This window comes from Miniopterus schreibersii, assembly GCF_964146895.1.
Source record: "Miniopterus schreibersii genome assembly, chromosome: X".
NCBI classification, from domain to species: Eukaryota; Metazoa; Chordata; class Mammalia; order Chiroptera; family Miniopteridae; genus Miniopterus; species Miniopterus schreibersii.
In genome coordinates this window covers 6,510,213-6,534,430 of record NC_138104.1, presented here as the reverse complement: position 1 = coordinate 6,534,430, position 24,218 = coordinate 6,510,213, and the positions used below count along the sequence as shown (strand labels likewise).

At 39.1% G+C, this 24,218-nt stretch overlaps 1 protein-coding gene across 1 annotated transcript in view; it reads left to right on the top strand.

Annotated features, from left to right (window-relative positions):
- The window catches only part of ADGRG4 (adhesion G protein-coupled receptor G4), a gene marked incomplete at both ends in the record, with an annotated part of 78,614 nt that overhangs the window by 48,636 nt on the left and 5,760 nt on the right, over positions 1-24,218 (top strand). Inside the window, 9 exon segments of the mRNA XM_081126354.1 lie at positions 322-456; positions 4,941-4,943; positions 4,945-5,061; positions 6,475-6,520; positions 8,236-8,339; positions 10,602-10,723; positions 12,549-12,817; positions 15,937-16,015; positions 18,582-18,862. Of these exon segments, the coding sequence (XP_080982480.1) occupies positions 322-456; positions 4,941-4,943; positions 4,945-5,061; positions 6,475-6,520; positions 8,236-8,339; positions 10,602-10,723; positions 12,549-12,817; positions 15,937-16,015; positions 18,582-18,862 (1,156 nt within the window).

The following is a 24,218-nucleotide window of genomic DNA, read 5'->3' as shown; positions in this document are numbered from 1 at the left end:
ATAAATATCCAGGTGAAAGCAGATCAAAGGGAAAGAAACTCAAGGATAGGTTTAGAAAGAAGGGTACTGCTTGTGTCTATGTCTATGTGCACCGGGTCATGTCTTAGCCTGTGATCTGAGTGTACACATGTCTGCACATGTGTGTGTGTGTGTGTGCGTGCGTGTGTGTAAAAGGTATAGCATAGCATGTGGAGCTAGTTCCCATCCTTCAGCCCTCCATATGATACTCTGGGGCTGAGGCTGGGCTGGGGTGGGAGGTGGGGAGGACTTCAAGCTCATGGGTGATTACTCTAGTTTTCATTTCTTGGCTTTTTTTGGCAGATTTACCTAAGTGAAGTCCCTTTGGGGATGGTTTTGGCTTCCATATATTTGCCTAAATCATTGAGGGAGAGAATTCCTCTTAGCAACTTACAGACGATCTTGTTTAATTTCTTTGGCCAAACTTCACTCTTTAAGGTAAGTTCTTGCCTTTGGTAACTGGTTATGGACTGACATGTGGTGACTCACAGTAATTATAAACTCTATTTTCATGGTGTTTGTTTATTTTAGAATTATGCCTTCTGATTTATTCCACAAGTCTCCCAGCACAAACCCTGGCTCTCAACATGAATCAACATCTACTTTAATGATGTTCCACAATTTTTAATATTCACAGCTTCTCAGCTTTGGAAGGGACCTTAAGGATTATCTGGTGACCAAACAGAGTCCTCAAGATCTTTTTAAGCCAGAAAAGAACAGCGAGTTCTCCTGATGAAATGCTGTTTCAGCTTGTCAGTGCTTTTCTCCCAAATCTCCCTGCTTCCTCAAAGCCACCATTCCCACTCTCTCAGGCCAATTTAATTGAAGCTGAATGGTGCCCACTTGGACAATTGCTTGCAGGAATTTGTTATTCCTTCTCACTGTCTCCATATCACCTCCTCTGAGGCCTCCAGTCCTCACCCATTATTGAAACAGAGAGGCAGTATAATGTGGTGGTTAAAAGCATGGACTCCGGGGTCAGACTGGCTGAATTTAAAGCTGACTATGCCATAATCTTCTTGTGTGACCTTGGACAAGTTACTCAATCTCCATGTGTCTTAGATTCCTCCTATGTAAAACAAAGTAATAGTCAGTACCACACTGGGCTGTTGAAGGATTAAAAGAGTTAATATATATAAAGTGCTTAGAATATTGCCTGTCACATAATAAGCACCATGTAAGTGTTTGCATTGCTATTATTGTTTTCCTGTCTTGGGGCTCTGCTTACCAAAAATCCCATTCCTTCAGCCTGCTCTGTCTCAGGTTGTTGTTGGGAAGACAGCAATAAGACTTTGCGTGAAGTTGTTGATGATGATTACTATTAATTGTCAATATTTACATTTATTATCTCATGTACTTCTCACAAGAAACTGAGACTCAAAGAATGCTGGTGGTCTGAATGTGTCCCCCCAAAATTCTTGTGTTGAAATCCTAACCCCCAAGGTGATGATATTAGAAAGGAGGTGTTTTAGGAGGTGATTATGTCATGAAAATGGAGCTCTCATGAATGGGATTAGTCCCCTTATAAAAGAGGCCTTAGAGAGCCCCCTCACCTCTTCCACCATGTGAGGACACAGCAAGAAGTTGCCATCTATGAACCAGAGAGTGGGTTTTCACCAGAACCCAACTATACAGGCACCCTAATCTTAGACTTCTAGCTTCCAGAACTGTGAGAGATCGATTTCTGTTGCTTATAAGCTACTCAGTCTGTGGTATTTTATTATAGCAGCCTGAACAGACTAAGACAAAGAGGTTAAGTAATTTTGCCCAAAGTCACAGAACTAGGAAGTGGCAAAGCTATGAGTCAAACCCAGCTTTGATTCGAAAGCCCAAGTATTTAACAGGTCAATACATTAACTTGTCTAGATGTTTGCATTTTCTAAAAAGGCTAGTCAAAGGAATGAATTTCTAATGGTCAAATATTCAGAGTTATTTTGGGAGAGGTTGTTCTGGGCTAACTTAAATATACCACATACCAACTTAAATATACTACATTGTCTCCAGCTATGTCTGTAGGATGTTCTGTTCTACTGGAATTCTCTAGCCAGTCCCCCTATCTATCTAAAGTCTATCTATTCCTGTGGACTTAGCTCAGATCCCACTCCGTAAGCTGCCTGAAGTTTGTGAGCCCCTGCTCTCCTCCTTACCCCTTGCTTGCATTCTTGTTTCATTCTTCTGTGTAGTTTTCCAACTAGGCTGTGGCATATGTCATGGCTCATACATGTTTGGTTTTTTTTGTGGTACACAGCATAGGGCTAAGTATCCAACATGTTTTCTGTAGATATATATTTATTATACCTTTTTAAAGCTTCACCCGAACACATGCTGAGAGAGAGCGAGAGCGAGAGCGAGAGCGAGAGCGAGAGCGAGAGAGAGAGAGAGAGAGAGAGAGAGAGAGAAACATCAACGTGAGAAACATCGACCTGTTGCCTTCTGTACTTGCCCCAACCAGCGATTAAACCCCCAACCCAGGTATGTGCCCTGATTCAGAAATGAACCAGCAACCTTTTGGTGCACAGGATGATGTTCAGCCAACTGAGCCACTCTGGCCTAGCTACTATACCTTTTTTAATAGAAAAAATTAAGTTGGACACAGAACAAGCCAATTAATGAAAAAAAAAATTAATAAAAATTAAGAATGTGATTCATAACACTCTGACCATTTTGGTAGGTTTGTAATTTCTCTGTATCATCTGAGATGCCATTATTTTGGTAATTTTCTCTTTCTTCAGTGGGCTGTGCTTGTTCCATAGAATAAAAGATAAACTTCTTTGCATAGATTTCACACCTAATCAGTATTTTTTATTCACTAACACCTTCCATTGAAAAGGATTAAAGATCTTTGCCAAAATTAGCCTACAGACATCATAGTGCCAGATGAAGAAGGATTAGAACTAGCTTGTCATCAAATCCAGGGATGGAAGGGCCCTTATAACTCATAATGAGCCTCCTCATTTTACCAATGAGGAAACTGAGACCCAGATAGGGGAAAGGACCTGCTGGAGGTAACACAATTTATTTATTTATTCATGCAGTTAGTTATTCAGGCTTGCTTTCACACTCCTTTTTCTAACATCTTTTGATCAAAATATTAACTGTCATTACAACATATTACCTTAAAAATCATTAAGACACCACTCCTCCAGTCCTCCACTAGTGCCAGTTCTCAGGGAGAGGGACAAAGCACTAGGCAAGTATAATATGGCACAGGGGCCCTGGGAGCATAGAGGATGGCATCTACCCTTGTCTGGGAGATCAAAGAAGGCCTAGAGTAAGAGAGGTGTCAGCTGCGACCTGAGCTTGAGTAGGAGCTAGAAGATGAAAGATAGTGAAGAGAAAAAGGAGGAGTGTTTCAGGCAGAGAGAACAGCTTATGTAAAAGTTCAGAAGTGAAACAAGTAAAACTTGAACCTAGATCTCATGGGTGAAAGAATGAGAAATGATTTAGTTCTTTCCCTGCATAGCCGCCATTTTGTATGTAAGGGAAATAAACCCAGAGAATAGGTTAATTAAATCTTCCTAGGTCATGGTTTTTCTCTTCCTTTGGCCTTTCTACTACAGAAAACTGTACATCTTGGACTAAGTTGGGAGGGTTGTTAGATATCATCTGGTCCACTTTTCTTCATGTCACCAATGCCCCAGAAAGGGAAAAGGATTTTCAAGGAACAGGAGGACTTAGACTTACTCTTGGTCTTTTGACTGTCAGCAAAGGCCCTTTCCACCATATCCACCTCCACATCAGGCTATGCCAAAGCAATTCTGCTGGGAAGGGAGCTCTGAACCATTAGACTGGCTTTAGATGAACAGAGTTGGTCAGGAACAGGAAATGAGTAGCTTCCAAGTAGAGACCCAGGCTGTGTTCATAGGTACTCAGTTCTCAGTGGCCGCAGGGCTCAGAGAAGACTTGGCAGCTTCTAAAAGTGGCCCAGTAGGCTCCCTAAGGGACATAATCTGGGCTCGCCTCCTCTAAACTTTCTTGACAAGTCCTCAGAGGATTTGCTTCCCCTCCCTTCTGTCTTGTACCTGCCTTATTTTTCATTTCTTCACTTGTGCACCAGAAGAGGCAGTCTTCAACTGCCTTGCCTCCCGAAGCCTTGACATGAAACACTTTGGCTCTGTTAGTTATCAAGCTCCTTACCTCAAGGGATATATTCTGGTTTGTTTCTTTAAACCAACATTTGTTTAGCAGCCCTGCTCTATCACTCACTAGCTGTGTGAATTTTGTCCAGGTTTTTGAGCCTCCCCAAGCCTCAGTTTAACTGAAAAATGCCTATATTATTTCAATGAGCACTGAAGGTAGTATATGTGGAAAACACCTAACAAAGTAACTGACTTACTGTGGGTACAAGATAAAATACCTACTGTGCGCTAGGCCATGTGGGGGACAACAGGACACATAATGCCTGTGCTCTGGCCTCAGAGTTCACGGTTCCCTTGGGAGGGGATGAATGTCCTCAGAGACTTGTTCCAAGCTAGATGTTGATCAACTTATTTCCATTTCCAGTGAGTATGGAACAGGAAGTGGCTTATAACTAAGTCATGATGGATTTATGTTCTTTATAAGGAGGGCTCCTGAGAAGTAAAGATGGTTGAGGGTTAGAACTGGGACATATCAAGGTCCAGAGAATTATCAAAGTAGGGAATAATTTTATTTTGTTGTTAGTGCAATACTGAGTAGCAGGCACAAAAACAGTGCCTGTTAGGTAGATATTTGGATATGTGGATGGATTAATAAATTGTTCTAGCTTGGTATAATTGAGACCTTATGTGAAGACAGGAGATGAACTAAATAACCTCTAAAAATTCTTTCTTAGCTTGTGATTTTATTTTCCATATTTCTCTACCTAATTCTAGATTGATTATTAACATGCAAAAATTAGAAACTTAGAACCTGAATTCCTTTTCCTTATGTTTTATCTATAGATAAAAAAATGCCACTAAAGCATTAACTACATATGTTGTGAGTGCCAGCATTTCAGATACACCCATTCGAAACTTGGCCGACCCAGTAGTTATTACTCTGCAGCATACTGAAGGAAACCAGGTAACATATCCATTTTCATCTCAGAATAAAAAGGCCTCAGAACCCCTCCATGATTTTTTCATGAAAAATAATTGGCTAGTTAGCAAGATGTGATCTAAGACTTAATGAAGATTATTCCATTCTAGGTAGCTGAGTTGTATTGTAATTGGGGCTTCTAGAAATAATGCCTTAGCTTAAAGGGATAACTAATGGTGGGCTTCTAGCACTGTGACAGATTGGCAAAGGAGTGATTATGGGCAAGTGGACTTTTGGTTGTCCCATCATACTAAATGGTATTTAATTCCATTTATTTATGAGTGAGACAAACAACTTAATTCAAAATAATTGAACATTTTATCCCTTGAATTTCTATGAAGAGTGTTAAAATATGTATTATCACCAAAGGTTTAAAACCATAGTCATATGGAAAAACATAAGGTATATATTACTGAATTATCAAAATTTAGCCATGGTATAATAATGAACTACTGTTACATTCTTTGATGTTAATGTATGTCCAGTGAGAAATCTTGATAGCTTCCTTCATTCCCAATCTAAAAGACCATATGGTACATCATATTTTTCACAGCTCTTAATTCTAGAAGGGAAGAAGGAAGAGTGGGAGGGGAATAAAAAACCCACACAGATACCAAATGAAACATGTTAGATAGGTAAGATTTCGATTCAGGCTGGGTCTACAGCACTCCATGCATCCCCCAATAACCAGTTTCTTATTGTCTTCAGTCCTGGAGATTGTAGGAGCCTGTGAGACCTCAGGAATGCTCATTAGGCCTAATAAGGAGGCAGCTCAACCTTGTATCTATAAGGCTTGATCTCAGCTTTGAGCCCCAAATTCCAAAGTTCCATAAGGAACACCTCCCACACATCAGACCTGCATGGACCATCCACAGCCTCCTCCTGGGCCTCTCATGAGGAGAGTGTGGAAAATTCATGTTACCAAATATTTTAAGGGACATATACCAGATCATCATGCAGTAACATGCTGTTTTCACACTTGTAAATCCCAAGTTACCTAGGGTTAGTTTTAAAACCAACTCACAGACCAGCTAGGCTTGGGTCAGCAGTTGAGCATCAACCTATGACCCAGGAGATCGAGGTTCGATTACCAGTCAGAACACATGCCCGGGTTGCGGGCTCAATCCCCAGTTCGGGGCATGCAGGAGGCAGCTGATCAATGATCACTGATGTTTCTACCTCTCTCTCCCTCTCCCTTTCTCCCTCTGAAATCAATAAAGATATAATTTAAAACAACAACTCATAAATGGTGTGTGTGTGTGTGTGTGTGTGTGTGTGTGTGTGTGTGTGTGTCTACTGTTTGAAAAAACACTGGGGGGAAAAACCACGTCTGTACTTGCTGTTGTGTGGTAACTATCACAAAGAAAGGTGTTTACCTCTGATTTTTCTTTTTTCTAGAATTATGATCAAGTTCACTGTGCCTTTTGGGACTTTGAGAATAACAGTAAGTATTTTTCTTAGCAAACTTTGTCTTAGGCTTTCAGTAGGACTTTGCCCCTGACCATTTTCCTCTTTGGCAGTTGAAGGAAGGGAGTTGTACCGAAGCTACTGTCTTATGAGACGCTACGGAGAACTCTGATTGGCCAAGATACAAATATGAGTTTTATAACCAATTAGGGCATGAGGGTTTAAAAAACATTTTCTTTTTCATGAGACTTATTTGGGAGATCAGAAAATCACACAACTCAAGGGTAAACAAAGCTGGAAGAAAGAAAGCTAGAAGATCCAGTGAAGATTGGCCTTGAGCTGTTTGAAGAAAGTTAAGGAATGAACACCTGGCTCTTTATCTGTGGTTTCCCTTGGAGACTTGCAACATCTACTACTAGCTCCTTCCCTTTTTTTCTTCATCTCTTCTAGCCCAACTGTGTATCCTTTAGTCTCTTGGGGGTCCAATCTTTTTATCTTTTCATTGAAGGGATAAGACTTTCTGCTTAGTTTTTAAGGGCCCTTCCTGATTGCCTAGGTATGAGTCTGGGGACAGTAAGAGAAGAGGTTGGGGATAAAATGCTGAATTGATCCCTCTTAGGCTTGCCATCTCCATTTGAATCTTCAGGGATATTGACTAATCTCAGAGAATTCCGACACAGAATCAATTTCCCCTGGAGTGCCAGGAGTGGCTATGTGGCCAGTCCTTCCACCTGTGGAAGCTCTGCCTGGGAACTTGTCATTTTTCAATATCCTTGAAATTCTGAGAAAAAAGAGAAAGTCTTTTCCTATTCAACTCCCTGGGATGTGGGAATATTACTCTTTTCCTACAACAGAAATAGCACTGTCCTTTCCTAGTCCCTTCCATGTGTCCCAGGATAAAAGTCCTATAAAATGATGAGCTTTGCCCCCCACATCCTAAATAAATTGATCTGTTCATTAATGCCAGTTCCTGGGCTCCTCCAGGCCACCCTTTGTCCCCACCCCTCTGTCCATGGGTCTAGAACCTCTGGAATTGATGGAGTTATCCTGGATGGAAAAATGTTGATCATACTTAGCTGTCTGCCCTAGAATAACTTCCTTGGTCTGTTGCTACCCTGGAGGTTCTACTCTAAATCTAGTCTAGCACCAAAGATCTGCAGGTTATGGAGGTTTGAGGGTTGGTGCGAGAATCCTGAATATGCTCAGGAGCGAGAAACTAAGCAGGTGTTCAGTAGACCAGACACTTTAATTGGCCCTAAGGAACTTCAGACCATGATCTGGCTTGAGTGCAAAGCACTTGAGATTATTTGAATTCTGGGTTGAACTGGTTATTTCAAATGTTTAGTCCAGTCCCACTGAGTATACCCAAGTGCCAGCCTTTATTCCATAACTCATGTCCTTCAAAAAGTTCTAGATCTACCTGTTTCCTATTTGTGCTACTTGAAAGAGAACAGTCCTTATTCTGTTGCTCCAGCATGGTGGCAGGACTGTTGCTCATGATTAGAGTCTGTCATAGTCTGTACAGGAACAGGAAAAGTGAGAGCCTAGAAGTTATGACATTTATGAAGTCCCCCCCAAATCAATTTAACTTACTAGACTTAATTTAATTTCAGTGTTCAATTATACCTCTCTGTTGCTGTCTTAACAAACAATATTAATTATAAGACACGTTTGGAAGGTGCTTACAATGAAAAGTTAAATATTTCTGAGAAAAACAAAAATTGCTTTCAAACTTCCTTCTGTCTCCTGCAGATGGGCGAGGTGGATGGAATTCATCAGGCTGTAAAGTAAAGGAAACAAATATAAATTACACAATATGTCATTGTGACCACCTCACCCATTTTGGAGTCTTAATGGTGAGTTGTCTCTTAATCACTCCTTGATAGAATTTTGACAACTTTTATTGGATTACAGTCCAGGAATATATTTGTGAACTAAGTTATAGAAAAGTGACATGCAAGAAGAAAAAAGCTTTCCTGTGTTCATCCAAAGTAGAGCAAATTAAAATAAATATTTATTTTTCTCCTTATAAAATTAATAACTGTTCCTCAAAATTCAAACATTACAGAAAAGGTTCCTACAATCCCCCTCCCAAGAGATTACCACCTTTAATACATTTATGTATATTCTTTCTGAATGTTTTTCTATATTTATATTAATGTATGTTTTTGTTTTATAAAGTGAGATCAAGTCAAGTTATTTATACTGTTTTTACCACTTGCTTTTCACCAAAACATATATATATTGGACACCTTTCAAGAAAATGTGTATCCATCTATTTCAATTTTTAAATGTCTTTATTGTATTGCATTGTATGGATTTAACACAATGAATTTAACCAATTCCCAATGGGTAGGCATTTTAGTTGTTACTGTTTTATTCATTATGGACAATGCTGTAATAACCATTTTTATTTATTTATCTACTAACACTGATGTAACTACTTATGTAAGATAAATTGATAGAAGTATAATTGCTGGGGTAAATGGTATAGTCATTAAAATTTTTAATTTTTGCCCGGCCAGGAGTGGCTCAGCAGTTGAGCGTCGACCTGGGATCCAGGCGATCGGGGTTTGATTCCCGGTCAGGGCACATGCCCGGGTTGCGGGCTCGATCAATGACTCTCTCATCATTGATGTTTCTATCTCTCTCTCTCCCTCTCCTTTCTTCTCTCTGAAGTCAATAAAGATATATATATTTTTTAATTTTAATTTTAATAATTATTGTCAAATTGTAGTGTAGGAAAGATGAATTTTTAAAAAATACTTGCAGTAGTTAACCAAACAAGAGTTATCTGGTCAATTCACATATCCAGGCTTAAAGTTTCAGAATCATTGTTAAATCTTCTATCTCCTTCATTCCCTACAGTTGTCCTTAATATCAGAACTTGTTGAGTTTTCCTTCAAAATGGCCCTGAAATATGTTCTTTCTTCTCTACCCACCCATGAGTACTTTCTTAGTTATCTTAAGTTACTTTATTATATATTATATACTGTTATTTTAATGCAATGTAGAGTAAGCATGAGTTATTTATTCTACTAATAGTAAGCTCCTTGAGGGCTGAGATCTGTTTTATATTTCTTTATTTTTACCATATGTATTCAACAAATAAGAGGTGCTCTATTGGTACTTATTGACTTGTAAGAATTTTGTTTAACTTCTCCAAATTGGTTAGAACATTACAGTAGAAGTCAAAAGACTAGGGCTCACATCCTAGTTCTGTCACTAAGTACCTGTGTGATTTTGGTAAGTTTGTTTCATTTGTTTGGACCTTAGATTTGTCTTCTGAAATGTGAAAGATTTGAGTAGACCAGGATTTCTTAACCTTGGCACTATTGATATTCTGGGCAAATCATTCTTTGTTGTGGGGGGCTGTTCTGTGCATTGTAAGGTGTTTAGCAGCATCCCTGACCTACACCCATTAGACGCCAGTAGCATCTTCCCCAGTTGTGACAACCAAAAATGTCTGTAGACATGGCCAAATGTCCCTAGTGGAGGGACAAAACCACTTCCAGTTGAGAATTACCAGAGTAGACCTGTGACTCTTAACCTTTTATTGGTCATGAATCTCTGTAACCATCTGATGAAAGCTATTGGCCTTCTTCCCAGAACAATGCACACATATATTCAAATAATTTTGTATGACATTTCAGATCTTTTATGGTCCTCAGGTTAAGAAATTGCTGGATTATGTGATCTCCAAGGTTCATTTTGTCTCTTAATTTTATGAAAGTTACCTAAGGTATAAGAAAAAAGGAACATTTGTTTGTTTTTGATGTTTTGTGTAGTGTTTTGGAATGCTTAGTTCAGGCAATGATTCACTTTGCATCCCCAATTAGCATCTATTAGTTTGGGACGTGTTAATGAAAATAAAAGTGAGGACTAAGTGTTCTTCCAGTGTTGTTGATGGCTCTTTATGCTCTGTACACTGTAAACTGCAATAGGCATATTCAACAAACAATATGCAGTCTTATCATATATCCATCTACATACTTTGGTTTAATTAGAGCTGTAGCAGAGATGCTATATACCCTGGGAACCTCCTGTTAGCACTGGAAGAGTTTTATCATAAACTTGTTCTGGCCAATGTATAAAATATAACACATTGCTTTCCCTAGGATTTATCAAGATCTGCAGTGGATGCAGTGAATGAACGGATATTAGTGCTTATAACATACACTGGATGTGGAATCTCCTCCATTTTCTTAGGAATTGCAATGGTCACATACGTAGCTTTTCGGTAAGTTGATAGAGTCTTGTTCTGAGTAAATTTAACTTGGTTTGATGGATGCTGTTGTCATTTTAGCCTTGTTAATTTTATAAAAGGTTCTGATTCATCACAATGGGAAGAGGTCAAATCCATTAGATTTTGAAGGGAACAGGTTAGAACAACAACAACCAAGGCTCCTCTAAAAAAGAACATTATAATTGGATTTTTTTAAAGCAAGAGAGTTGGGATAAGAAAAGATTTCTCTAACAGGATATAAAAATACTAATAATAAAAGAAAAAGTTGATAAATTGGACTTCATTAAAATTAAAAACTTCTTTCATCAAAAGGCATCATTAAAATTAAAAACTTCTTTCATCAAAAGGCATCATTAAAATTAAAAACTTCTTTCATCAAAAGGCATCAAAAACTTCTTTCATCAAAAATAGTGAAAAGGCAAACCACAGATTAGGAGAAGATATTCACAAGGCATATATTTGACAAAATACTTGTATGCAGAATATACACAAACTCTTAAAAATCAAAAAGCAAAAGACATACAATACAGTTTAAAAATGAGCAAAAGACTTGAGCAGGTACCTCACAAAAGAGGATATCCATGCCTAGCTCTAATCCTTACCCAAATGGCTAATAAGCATATGGCACATTTCTCAGCATCATTATTCATCAGGGAAATGCTAATTAAAACCACAATTATACTTTTATGCACCCACCAGAATGGCTTAAATTTAAAAAGTTGAAAATAGCAAGTGTCAACAAGAATGTAGAACAACTAGAACACCTACATTGCTGGTGGGAATGCAAGAATGGCATAGGCACTTAAGAAAGATATATACAAGAATATTCACAGTAGCTTCATTCATAGTGGCCAAAAATTGGAAATCCCAGTGTACATTAACAGGTGACTGGATGAATAAATTCTGGTATATTCATTTAAAAAAGAATGAACTGCTTCTATACAATACGACATAATATCTAATTCTCATTGACATAGAGTTGAGCAAAGGAAGACAAGATGGTTCCATTTACATGACGTTCCAAGTATAGGCAAAACTAAATATATGGGGATAAAAGTTAGAATATTGGTTACCTCTAGGGGGGTATTTAATGAGAGAAGGAATTAAGGAGCCTTCTGAGATGTTTAAAATATTTATGTCCTGATCTGGGTGGAGTTTCCCCAGGTATATTCATATGTAAAGATTCATTGAGTTGCATTCTTAAGATTTGTATATGTCACTATTTACCTCAGTTTTAAAAACTCACATTTACACCAAATGAAAATTGCAAAATTTAAATCAATAAATACTTAATAGAAATAAAAAAGAATCAAAGGGATATAGATATTTTTCTAATTTGGAAAATGCTGGGTCAGTTGTCACAAAGTACAATTGTAATCATTTAGTGAAACTTAAGGTCATATTTCCATGATGCCAAATGCCTGGGTCTTTGGAAATATAGACGTAACCACTTGAAATGGTTTGCATAGTCATCTTGCTGTTTGATTATATGTAGATACAACCTTGAGTATGATGGAGTGATGATAGAATTGTATATCCAGGTTACTCCTTCCTCTTCCTCCTCCCAAAAAAGAAAAAGGGGACTGCTTAGCTGAGGGAGGTTATTATTAATCCTGTTAGTAAAGGTCACTATGCTTAGGACACGTTGACTCTTCCTGGAAAGAGGGTGGAGGACTCTAAAATTCAGTACATGTAAAGTAATATGAATAATTAAATTTTAATAGGCAGTTTTTCATTCTTTCACTTATTATGCAGATAACATGTGGCAAGGCTTGATTAAAAACAGAGACACTACTTAACTATGTTCCTTTTCTTTTAGAAAACTTCGAAAAGATCATCCTTCTAAAATCCTGATCAATTTGTGTACTGCACTACTTATGCTAAACCTGGTATTTCTGTTCAATTCTTGGTCATCATCATTTCAGACAGAGGGACTTTGTATTTCAGCAGCAGTAGCACTTCATTACTTCCTGCTTGTTTCTTTGACATGGATGGGCCTGGAGGCGGTCCACATGTATTTTGCTCTAGTTAAAGTCTTCAACATTTATGTTCCCAACTATATCCTTAAATTTTGCCTGGTTGGTTGGGGTAAGTATATTGTCATTGTCCTTGATGTCTCTGTTTTAAGCCTGTGTGTCTTTCTAATTCTAGTTCCATTAGACAAATTATTTGCGACCAAATTCTGTTATTATCGTAGGTAAGGAATTAAGGATTACCTCACTGGTACTTGGGTGTACATCTCTTTTTCTACCTATATTGATCTAGAAATTCAACCTTTAACCTCCATGATGAGGAATGGGTCCACAGATATTTAGTGGACACCTGCTTGTGTATATGCTAAATTCTGATCTACAGTAGTGAGCTGTCTGATTTTATCCTTCCCTTTATGGAAATTATAATCCCCACACAAGCTTACTGTTATAACAGCCAGCACTTAGCAGCACTTATATATGCCAGAAACTGTTCTAAGTGCTTTACGGACTAATTTAATCTTCACAAAATCTATAGTTATTATTTCCATTTAATAGATTCAGACACTGACTTACAAAGAGATTAGGTACTTCACCAAAACTCACACAGCCAGTTACTAACTGGCAGAACTGGGATTTGAACCAGGGAATCTGTCTCCATAGTTAGGACTTTTAACCTCTGTCATCTAACCATATTGTTTAAAGGACAGGGAAAGGACTTCCAACGTGTGAAAGGGTGCTTAGTCAGACATGCCCTGATTATCACCATACCTCATGACTATCACTATCACTGCTGCCCTCTGGAAGTAGCCAGGGATGAAACTCAGCATGAAAATTTCCTAAATTATATGTCATTTCATTGGATTGCTTCACTGTATTTCTAACGGACAGGGTCGGCTCAGCTCCTTTCCCCTCACCCCCTTCCCTATTCAAAACAGATTTTGAATTCAGAAAATATGCTGGACACATAGGAGGTGCATATTTAGTGGGATGAGTAGGATATATAGGGAGACAGATTTTATCTTCCACTGCTTTTCTAAAGACAACAGCTTCCCAATTAGCTACTCATCCTTTTAATGAGTTCATTAACATACTACAAGCTTTCATTGGACACGATAAGTGCTGTTATCTATGCTAATGTGGGGAATAGAGACAGGCAAGTACTAAAGGAAGCATAATCTAAAAAATTGTTTTAATGCACTTTGGAATCCATCAGAAACAGAGCCAAAAGCAGTCAATACTCTCTCATTTATGTCTCACATCTTTCATCTCCAGTCAACTGTCAACTGGGAGATTGAAAAAGTTGTGGAAAAGTCTTCACAAATAACCCAAAGAGCTGAAAACCCACATATGGATAACTGTGAAGGGGCTGTGAATAGCACTTGATCCTGGCCTCCCTTCTCCCTCATCATCATTTATTTTCATCTTCCTCTTCAGACCATTCCTCCTTTAGACCATTGCTTCTTAAATGTTGGTGTTCCCCAGGGCTGACTTCTTATCTCTGATCTTCTGGTTTTACACCCACTTCCTGGGGTACTTTAGAGGCAGGAAAAGCTAAAGCTTGGTACATTGGAGGAAGAAAAAACTTGGGGAGTGTCAAGTACACACACAAGTCAAGGCCACTTTTATAGTTTATTGCTTACATTGACGGCAAGAGGAAGAATAGCTAAAAGCGTCAGCTCCCAAGTCATTGTCTCACACACTATGAGGAATGATACCAAAATAAAAGGGAACAGATGCTGTCACACAAGTTGTGGGATTCCTTGTTGTTGAGGAGCCAGCTCTAAACTGAAGCTATGCAGTATTATATTCTGCAGCTCTCTTCTGAGGAGGCAGGGTGCAAATCCCCACACCTCCTCAGAACTTGGAGGCAATGAGAAACTGTCTCATGATAGCCTCCAAGAGAAGATAGAGAGGCAAGTAGGAGATGACCTTGGAGCACTTTCTCACAAGCTTGCAGCCTTCTTGAATTTATGGAGGATCATAAGGTGTTCCGCCAAAATTTAGATTAGCTGTGGTTCAAGCCTATGCCTATCTTGATACCTGCAAGGTTGCCAGGGAACAAGTACAGAGCTGTCCACTACAGAGAGTTTCAGAGCACTTAAATATTAGATAAATGCAATCAGCTGTAAGGAAAATGAATATTAGCATCTGCTTATGCTTGAAGTTCTGTCTTTCTAATGCCAAAGCTACCTGTTGAAAAGATTTCATTCCTTTATTTAAGTCCCTTTCCAAGGCAGATTTGCCCAAATTTTAAAAATAACAATCTGTTAGGCATCTTTTTTTTTGGTTTGTTTTAATTATCAAAGTGTAAACAGAACTTGGGGACTGCATCACAACTTCCATTTTAAATGTGAGGCCTCCCTCCATCCCTCCCTTCTGGTCTCCAACAGGAATTTTTTCAAATAGCTATATCACACTAGGCACTGTGCTAGATGAGCAAAATGCAGATCTGAAGGAACTGTCCTCTTTATCACTGAATAGGACAGTGGAGGATTTCTCAAGATGCTTGGCACTCTGGAACAGCTTTTTAAAAAACCCTTAAAATGGGTGTAAGTGTAGTAATGCTATTAGTTTAGGAGAAATACATTGTTAGAAATAAAGAAATCATTTAAGTTTTGCAAATGTACATGAAATTAGATTTTTAAACCTTGTGTCTATACTCACATCACGTTGACCACTTTGACTGAACTAATTGCTTCATTATAGTCTGGCTGAATTGACTGGTTGTTAACTGGCCAATCTAGTCAAAATGTCAAATTAGTAATGAGTGTAGAAAGAAACAGTTCCCCTGTCAGAAAAACACTGAACGCTGCAGCAGATTGCCTGTGCCCTTTTTCCAAGTTGACCTAGACAAAAAGATACCAGAAAATGAGGGGCAGTATTGAACAAGAGATAAAATTGGCAGGTAAGAAGAAAGGCTTGATGTGAATATGCATTCCAATGAACTAGATACTTCTATTGCCAAGTCGATTTTTGGTACTTCAGCTATTTTAAATAACTAGTGGGTGTTATATTGGAGCCACTGGTATGCAGTTTAGTTTAGCAGATTGGAGAACTCCTAGAAGTGTTTAACTTAGAAGAATTTACAAACATTTTGTAAGCAATGGTATTTTGATGCCCGCACATCTATGGTTCATTTAAACAGTGTCTTAACTTATCAGGGCTCAGATTCATTGATCCAGATATTTCCCCTGCTTCCTAATGGTATGCCTTTGGCTTGCTTCCCCACACTAGGGATCCCAGCAATTATGGTGGCAATCATACTCAGTGTGAAGAAAGATCTGTATGGAACTGTGAGCTCCACGTCTCTATTGTAAGCATCAGTATCTCTGCTTCTCAAGTGGTGATGCTCTTTTTTTTTTTTTTTAATTGATTTGAAAGAGAGAGTGGGGAGGGAGAGGTATTTGTTGTTCCACTTATTTATGCATTCATTCGTTGATTCTTGTATGTACCCTGATGGGGAATCTAACCTGCAACCTTGGCATATCGGGACAACACTCTAACCAACTGAGCTACCTGACCAGGGCTGATGATGCTCTTGACCATCAGGTTATGGTGGGGTGTTCCTGGCCTTGGGCTTGGTCTAGGTGCTGGCTTCAGGGAAAATACAACCTCAGCCTTTCTGGCCTAAACACAGTCATGAGCACACTCACATAATGGTTAGGTGCCTGGGCTCTGTATGACCTTGGGCAACTTACTTTACTTCTTACTTCCATTTTCTGCTCTGAAAAAATGGGGATAATAATGTTTGCTGTCAATGTTGTGTGCAAATTATAATGACATTATGTATATAAAGTGCTCAGCATGTGGCCTGTTTCACGGTAAGTGCTACATAACTTGCAACTATTATAATTAGAAAGCTTGCAGACCTTGGAAGGAATTGGAGTGGCCACTATAAGAAAATACTGAGACAGGTTGGAAAACATTTTCTATTTTTCAAAAACAAAGCTCTCCCCTAAAGAAGACTCCACCTGTTTTCTTTGTAAATTGGCTCAGATTTGTTGTACTATTGTTTTTCTATTCTTTCCCTCCCTCCCTCCCTCCCTCCCTCCCTCCCTCCCTCCCTCCCTCCCTCCCTCCCTCCCTCCCTCTTTTTTCTTTCCTTTCTTTTTCTCTTTTTGAGGTATAAGCCCATCTCTTTGGTTCTCAAACCACAAGAAAATAGTCATTCACTTTGTTCCATCTCTCTAGAACTTTTTTTGATAGGCCTGTAGATAGTTAACATGTAGTCTTTTAGACTGCACAGTCTCCTTTCTGATTGTTTTTTAGTTACCCACATCCATTTTTTTTAGTGTTGCCTCTCAAGTACTTTTTCGCTATAGATTTTCTCTCCCACCACACTGGAATCAAAAGTAGAAGGTCTTGCCCCCCAGACTCCGTTTTTCATATTGAGATGATAGTTTCCAGAAGGTCAAAATTCTATTGCCCTTTCCAGCATATGCCTTCTTTTAATCATAATTCCTTGTTATCCTGTCTCTCCCCTTTCCCTTCTCATCTCACCCTCCATCCCCCTTCCTTGCCTGTTTTGTGACTTAAAGTGTCCCTCGTTATATATCTAATGCTTATTCTTCAAAGATCAAAAGCAAATGGAAAGCCAGAACAAAACCAACACCACTCCCCTTGTAAACACCCCTTTCATATGTGAAGTGGTTAGAAAGATGCAGGCTGCTCTAAGAGCTTTTTAAAAAATTATATTTCGAAGAAGTAATACGAGTACATGGTACAAAATTCAAATGGGTAGAGGTTGAAAAGTAAGCCCCACTCCCAGCCCCAGCTACCCAGGTTCTCTCCTTTGATGTAACTCATTATAAACGATCAAATTTGTATAGATATTCTCTTGCACACTCTGTTACCCAAATGGTAGATATACATCGTTTGGTATTTAACAATATGTTTTGGAGATGATTTTCTATTCAAACATGTACCGCTGCCTCTTTTTATGAGTTTTCTATAGCTTCCTTTAAGGCTGAAGATGATATTCAGGGAAGCTTAAGTATTAGACTCTATTAGGGAAATTAAATGCTTTCCCCCACTCCCCCGCAAGACACACAAACATACACAAACTCACACATACACGAAAGTATCTACACCAACATGAATAATATGACCACAAGAGAGTTTCCTGGTTCTGGAAAAGAGGTCTCAGCTAAATTGACACATAGTTAAGTTAGTGAAGCTTGTCTATGTTAAAAAATCAGAGGTAATACCACCAGTATTATTAGAATGTTATTAGATGAAATATCTGTTCTTATGAATCACCACATATTTCTTCTTTAACAGAAATGGTAGAGCCATTAAATCACCCCAGTGGCCAGTGTTGCCTTCTGTAGTCCAAACTGGTAGCTATGATGGGAGGTTTAAAATATACATCTTATTTTAAAGCAATACGACCAGAGCTGTTCTCTTTTTGTTGCATTTTCATTAACTCTGATAAGCTTACCATTGTTTGATATAACGTTCAGAAAAGCCAGTCATTGCTCATGTCCTTTTACTGTGATATTTATCATGCAAAGCAAAATTTCCTGCAAATAAAAGCTCAGGTATAAGGTGGGGGAAAGGCCACTTTAGGGGAAAATACATAAATTGTTTTTATGCTGTTGAGGAAGAGAATAGCCTCCTAGGGAATTGGATTGAGAGGTTTCCGAATATGCAGGGCAGAAAATCCTCTGGGGTTTCTGACTCAACACTGGAAAGAAGTTTGGACTACTCAGGAGATTGAGGTTCTAGTTCCAGCTCTGGCCCTGTGAGTGTGAATGAGGTCTATGAACTAGGTGTTCTCAGGTGAAATTAAATCAACTAGAAGATCTTCAGTCTCACTGAAAAATGTGAGTTTATGTTTTTCTAGCTCACAATGGTCTTCTCTGTTTTGTCTCTTACAGTTGTTGGATACAAGACGATTCTCTCTTTTACTTCTCAGTTGTGGCTTATTTTTGCCTCATATTTCTCATTAATTTCTCCATGTTTTGCACTGTTCTTGCTCAACTGAATTCCATGAAATCCCAAAGCCAGAAGACTCAGTGGAAGATGATTCTACATGACCTCAAAGGCACAACAAGCCTGACATTCTTACTTGGCCTCACTTGGGGGTTTGCCTTTTTTGCCTGGGGACCTGTGAGGATCCTTTTCTTGTATCTTTTTGCCATTTTTAATACTTTACAAGGTGACTTCTGCTTCTTTGTATTTTCTGTGGCTAGCTAAGCCTCCACCAAAGCTTTTGCTGTTTTGGAAAATAATCTCATCTTTCATGGATTCAAAAGAGGGAAAGATACTCCAAAGATACTCCAAGAGGTCTCTGCTGTCAATGAGCTGGCATACAGCCATTAGAAACATTAGCTAGATGTTAGGGCTTCATTAAATAGCTCAATTTCTCTTACTCAGGGTTGTAAAGAGAAGCCCAAATAGCTAACTCAACTCCAACTAGTTGGCAATGTCTATAACAAACAGCACTTGGTAATATTTTTTACAGCAATATATCAACACATTGTGCTTGTAACTGTACAGATTTACTCTTCTGTTGACATTTTGAAGTGCACAATCCAGTTGAACATAGTAATTATTGAACAGTAGAAACATTAAACTTTTGACCCCATAGACTATGGCTGCATCAGATATCCTAACACATTATAAAAAAGAGCCAAGCTAGGAAATTGTAGAGTCACAGAGGAATGAAGGTAAAGAGTAAAGAGCAGTAGGTCAAGGCAAAAGGTCAAGGTTCTAGTCTTGGTTTTACTACAAATAAAACCTGAAAAAGTCACCACAACTGGCTGAATTAGACAATTCTAAACTAATGGCTCTATAGCTCTTTAATCTCCTTCCTATTTTCTGGTGAAAGGAGCAAATGATAATGTAGTGATGAAATGGTAGGCCAAAGATGACGTGAGAAGTAAAAGCTAGGGATCTGGTTAATATACATCTGAGCAATTGTTGATATACATTTTAACCTGATTTTGCCTATTTAAAAATCTTGGGAAGAAGGCGCATGCAAAGTGATTTCTGGGTCTCAGACTCCACCCCATGCTCTTACCCTCAATTTTGGCCCAGTTGATTTAGGCCACTGCAGCAGACTGTGAGTCCACTTGGGCAGTTCATTGAGTTAGGGTCTCCTTTAGTGCTTTTTACTATTTATTTATTTGATAAATGCTCTTACCAGAGTACAGTTAATTGATGGTCCTATAGGATGCTCCATGAGGAAAAGGACTCTATGGTCAGAGACATTTTGGAAATGCAAGCAAACTACGTGTCCCCATTCTTGAAATGGCAAAGTATACATTAGCATGGTGAAACCTCTGAAAAATTCTGTCGGGGAAAAAAATCCCTTAAAAATTTTGTTTTAGCCCTGGCTGGGTGGCTCAGTTGCTTCAAGCATCATCCAGTACACCAAAAGGTTGTGGGTTCAATTCCTGGTTAGGGTACATACCTAGGTTGCGAGTTTGGTCTCCAGTCAGGTGGCTTACAGGAGGCAACCGATCAATGTTTCTCTCTTACACTGATGTTTCTTTCTGTCTGTCTGTCTCTCCCTTCCTCTCTCTAAAATCAATAAAAAACATATCCTTGGGTAAGTATTAAAAAAAAATTTGTTTTAACCCAGCATTTAAAAACCTTCAGAACACTGTCATTGTGGCTGTTAACCCCTGAGGAATCTTGGGAAATATGAATTGGTATGCAGTTATTATATGCCAGGCATTTGTAAGGTGCTGCAGGAAAATCAGGGAACAGTTTAGAATAAGGCATAGTTTTTTCCATCATGTCTAATGATTCAAGAAACCATTTCATTTTGCAGCAATGAAGTGTATCAACTAAACCTTTTTGTCCCACCAGATTATGCTAACCTTATATAGACATATTCTGTGAAAAGACACAAATGTGGTGTTCTTCCTTCACATGCCATTATTATTCTTTCTTATAGTGAGGACAGAATTTTTGTGAGCTCTCCTCCCCACTCCCACATGGTTCCCTTTGAAGCTACCAGCATTTGGTTGTATCCTAGATTGTTGACTGAGGCCCTGGTGATGATTCTATACCTCTACAGAACTACCTGAACTACACTAAGATTACCCTGGTCTCATTATCATGATGCTTTAAGAGCTAACCAGTCTTGCCTGGCTGGGAGTGGCTCAGCGGTTGAGCTTTGACCTGGGATCCAGGCGATCGGGGTTCGATTCCTGGTCAGGGCACATGCCCGGGTTGTGGGCTTGATCAATGACTCTCTCATCATTGATGTTTCTATCTCTCTCTCCCTCTCCTTTCCTCTCTCTGAAATCAATAAAGATATATTTAAAAAAAAAAAAAAAAAAAAGAACTAACCAGTCTCAGTGTAGAATGTACACAGACTTTTTCTATGGAAAGAGGTGGTTAAATGGAAAGCTGACAAAAGAACCAGAAAGCAAAGCAGTTTAGAACTTAAAGTGGGGGGAGGGTTTTCAAAACAACAAGTGCTCCATTCTTATTGTGGAGGGAAATGTACTATCTAAGCAGGAAGCCTTCAGGGGTAGAAGCAGAATCCAATTGGGGATCTCCTGAGGACTAAAACCAAAGTCCCATAGATCCAACATCAACAGAGCCAAGATGTCTCTGCCTGTCATATATGTCTCTGCCTGTCATATATGCTTTATGTCAGTCAAGGACCAATCATTCCTAGTTCTTAGTCCTGCCTACAAGAATGTGCCACCTTGCAGAAAGGGTGTTTTCAGAGCCCTGAGTTTCGAACACCAAGTCTCTCTCTCTTTCTCTCTCTCTCTCTCTCTCTCACACACACACACACACAAATACTCAAAATACTCAAAACAAGAACCAAATGCTCAAAACAAGAATGCAGTGAAGCAAGTGAACAAATTAGCCATTTAAAAAACAGATGGCAAGTTTGCAGTTTTGGCTGAAGGAGGTTGCCCTGTGGTCAGATGTGAAAAAAATTATGATCATGATGAACCATTTCTGAAGGAGGGATGCACAAATAAAAATGCAGGTGACAAAAACCTGGCGTCTTCCCTCATTCCTATGCTCTAATGAGTAAGTAGATCAATCTGTTATTGGAAAGAAAAAGGAAGGCTGTCAGGAAGAGAGGGAGAGCTGGCAGGCAGCTCATTGGAATTGACAGAATAACCTTTAAGTCTGAGAACTAATTTAAACTCCAAGCCGGAAATCAGAGCAGTAATAGGTGCTTGTTGTCACTGTTGCTCCTTGTTCATATTGGAGCTGGAGTTTTACCTCTCTGAGACTAGGGTTTGCTCTCATCAGGTTGCTGTACCACCTCCAGGTGGCTGCTGCTCAGAAAAGGATGCTTGATTCATCACCACAGTTGTTTGGTTACAAATGGAGACAAAGCCCTCAGGGGAGGTGGTGAGCTTTGTCATTCCATTTAGCCTCTAGGCTGCTGCCTCCCACCTGGAATCAGAGAGTCTCAGGACTGGAACCAGGGAACCAAGAACTTCCCAATCCAACTTGCTATAAAGTGACAGGAAGTCATGCATCTCTGCTGAAACTTTCCAGAGACAGAGAGCTCACTATTCCATACAGCAGAACATTTTACTTCTCTCTTTTTAAAAATTGAAATGTATTTGACATATAACATTGTATAAATATAAGGTATACAACATGTTCATGAAATATATTAATATATTGCCTATGATTGCCATTGTAGCTTCTAATCAGCTCTGAAACTTATCCAGGTCATCCTTTCCTGAGAGTAGTGTAGTGTAATGGTTAAGCTCTTGGGCTTTGCAGCCAGACTGCCTGCCTTTAGTCCTGCTGCTGCCAGCTCAACATCAGCTCTGTGACTAGGTCAAGTTTACTAGACTTCTTGGGCTCTGCGGTCTCTAATAAGATTAATAGCACAGTGCTTATGGCCTATGGTCATTATTTAATAAAGGCTAACTGATTTATTGCTACATGGTTGTAGTTTCCTCCCATTTTTCCTAGTTCTAACCTGGCAAACATACAGAACAAGTCTAATATGTCCTATTCATGACATCCCTTTCAGATGGTAGCTGTGACTGTAGCTACCATCTCTCCCCACCCTATATTCCTCACTCCAAGCTTTCTCTTATCCAAATACCACACCCAGGTCTTGCAGCCATTCCTCAAGTCCATCCCTATTCTGGTTTGCTCTAATTATTCTTGAATAGTTCCATTTTTCATCATCCTTTTAAAACAAAGTCTCCCAAACTGAGTATGGTACTGGTAGGAGGAAGGGCCAAACCAGGGCAGATGGCAGGAGATTCTCATCTGTCTCAATCGAGATTCTCTACTCTCACTAATGGCCTAGCTGAAGTGAGTTTTGGGGGCATTTACTGTTGACTCATGCTCAGCTTGCAATGAGTTAAGATATCTTTGATCCATCACTAATTGTTTACCTTCAGGACAACTGACCAAAGAAGAGGCAAGTTGAACCTTGTATAGAGAACAATGGTTTCCAAACTGCACTTGGGCCAAAATAAATATTTTGAAGCCTAAGAAGGTATTACTAAGGTTGCAGAAGGCTCTGAGAGTTTGTGTATCAAGTGCCTTGAGGTTCAAGTCAACAAACATCTATTGAGCTGCTACACATAGTACTAGAGGCAAAAGGAGAAGCTATATAAAGATGAAAAGGAAAGATACTTCAGCCCTCAAGACATTACAACAAGGTAGAGAGATTGACAATACATGGAGAATAATATGACCTAACATGGCAAATATTATAACAAAGTGCTACGAGAATTCAGAAATGGGACAGATGAGTTTCAGTTTGAAGTATCTGGAAAGGCTTTGCAAATAAAAAGGCTTTTTAGCATGGATCATAAATAAAAGTCAGGCTGTTGACAAGAGTTATTTTTGCCCATTCCATCCCTAAACCTTAGGAAATCCAATTGGCTTTCCAGGGCATTGTAATCAGGATAATCTTGCATCCTACTTTTACCTCCCAAGGAGTTATTTCAGAGGGTGGGGAAATGGCCAATATTGCTTGTAGATAACTTCAGCACTTCTATCCCGCTTGCAGGGCAAAATCAGGAGTGGCAGTGGGAAATTAGGGCACCAAAGTTATGGTCTCCACACAGTGTAATTGTGCCAAAGAGTGTGTGTATTATTTATTGCTATGTAACAAATTGCCCCCAAGTTTTAGCAGCCTAAAAGAACAAATGCTTACACAGTTTCTGAGGATCAGGAATTCGGGAGAAGCTTAGCTGGGTGCTTCTGGTCGAACTCTTACAAAGTTGCAGTCATTCTGTCAGCCAGCGCTGCAGTCATCTGAAGACTAAGTCTAGAGAATCTGCTTCCAGAAAGGTTCACTCACATGGCTGTGGGTTAGAAGCCTCAGTTTCTCACATGTGTGCCTCTCTACAGGGCTATCAGGGTGTCCTCAAAACATAATACTTGGCTTCCTTTGAAGTGAATGATGAGAGGAGGGGCCGGGGACAATGTCTTTCATAACAATTTTGGAAGTAACATGCCATCACTTCTGCCATATACTATTGGTACAATGTGGGAGGACACTACATAAGGATGTAATTGCCAGGATGTGGAAATCATTGAAAGCCATCTCA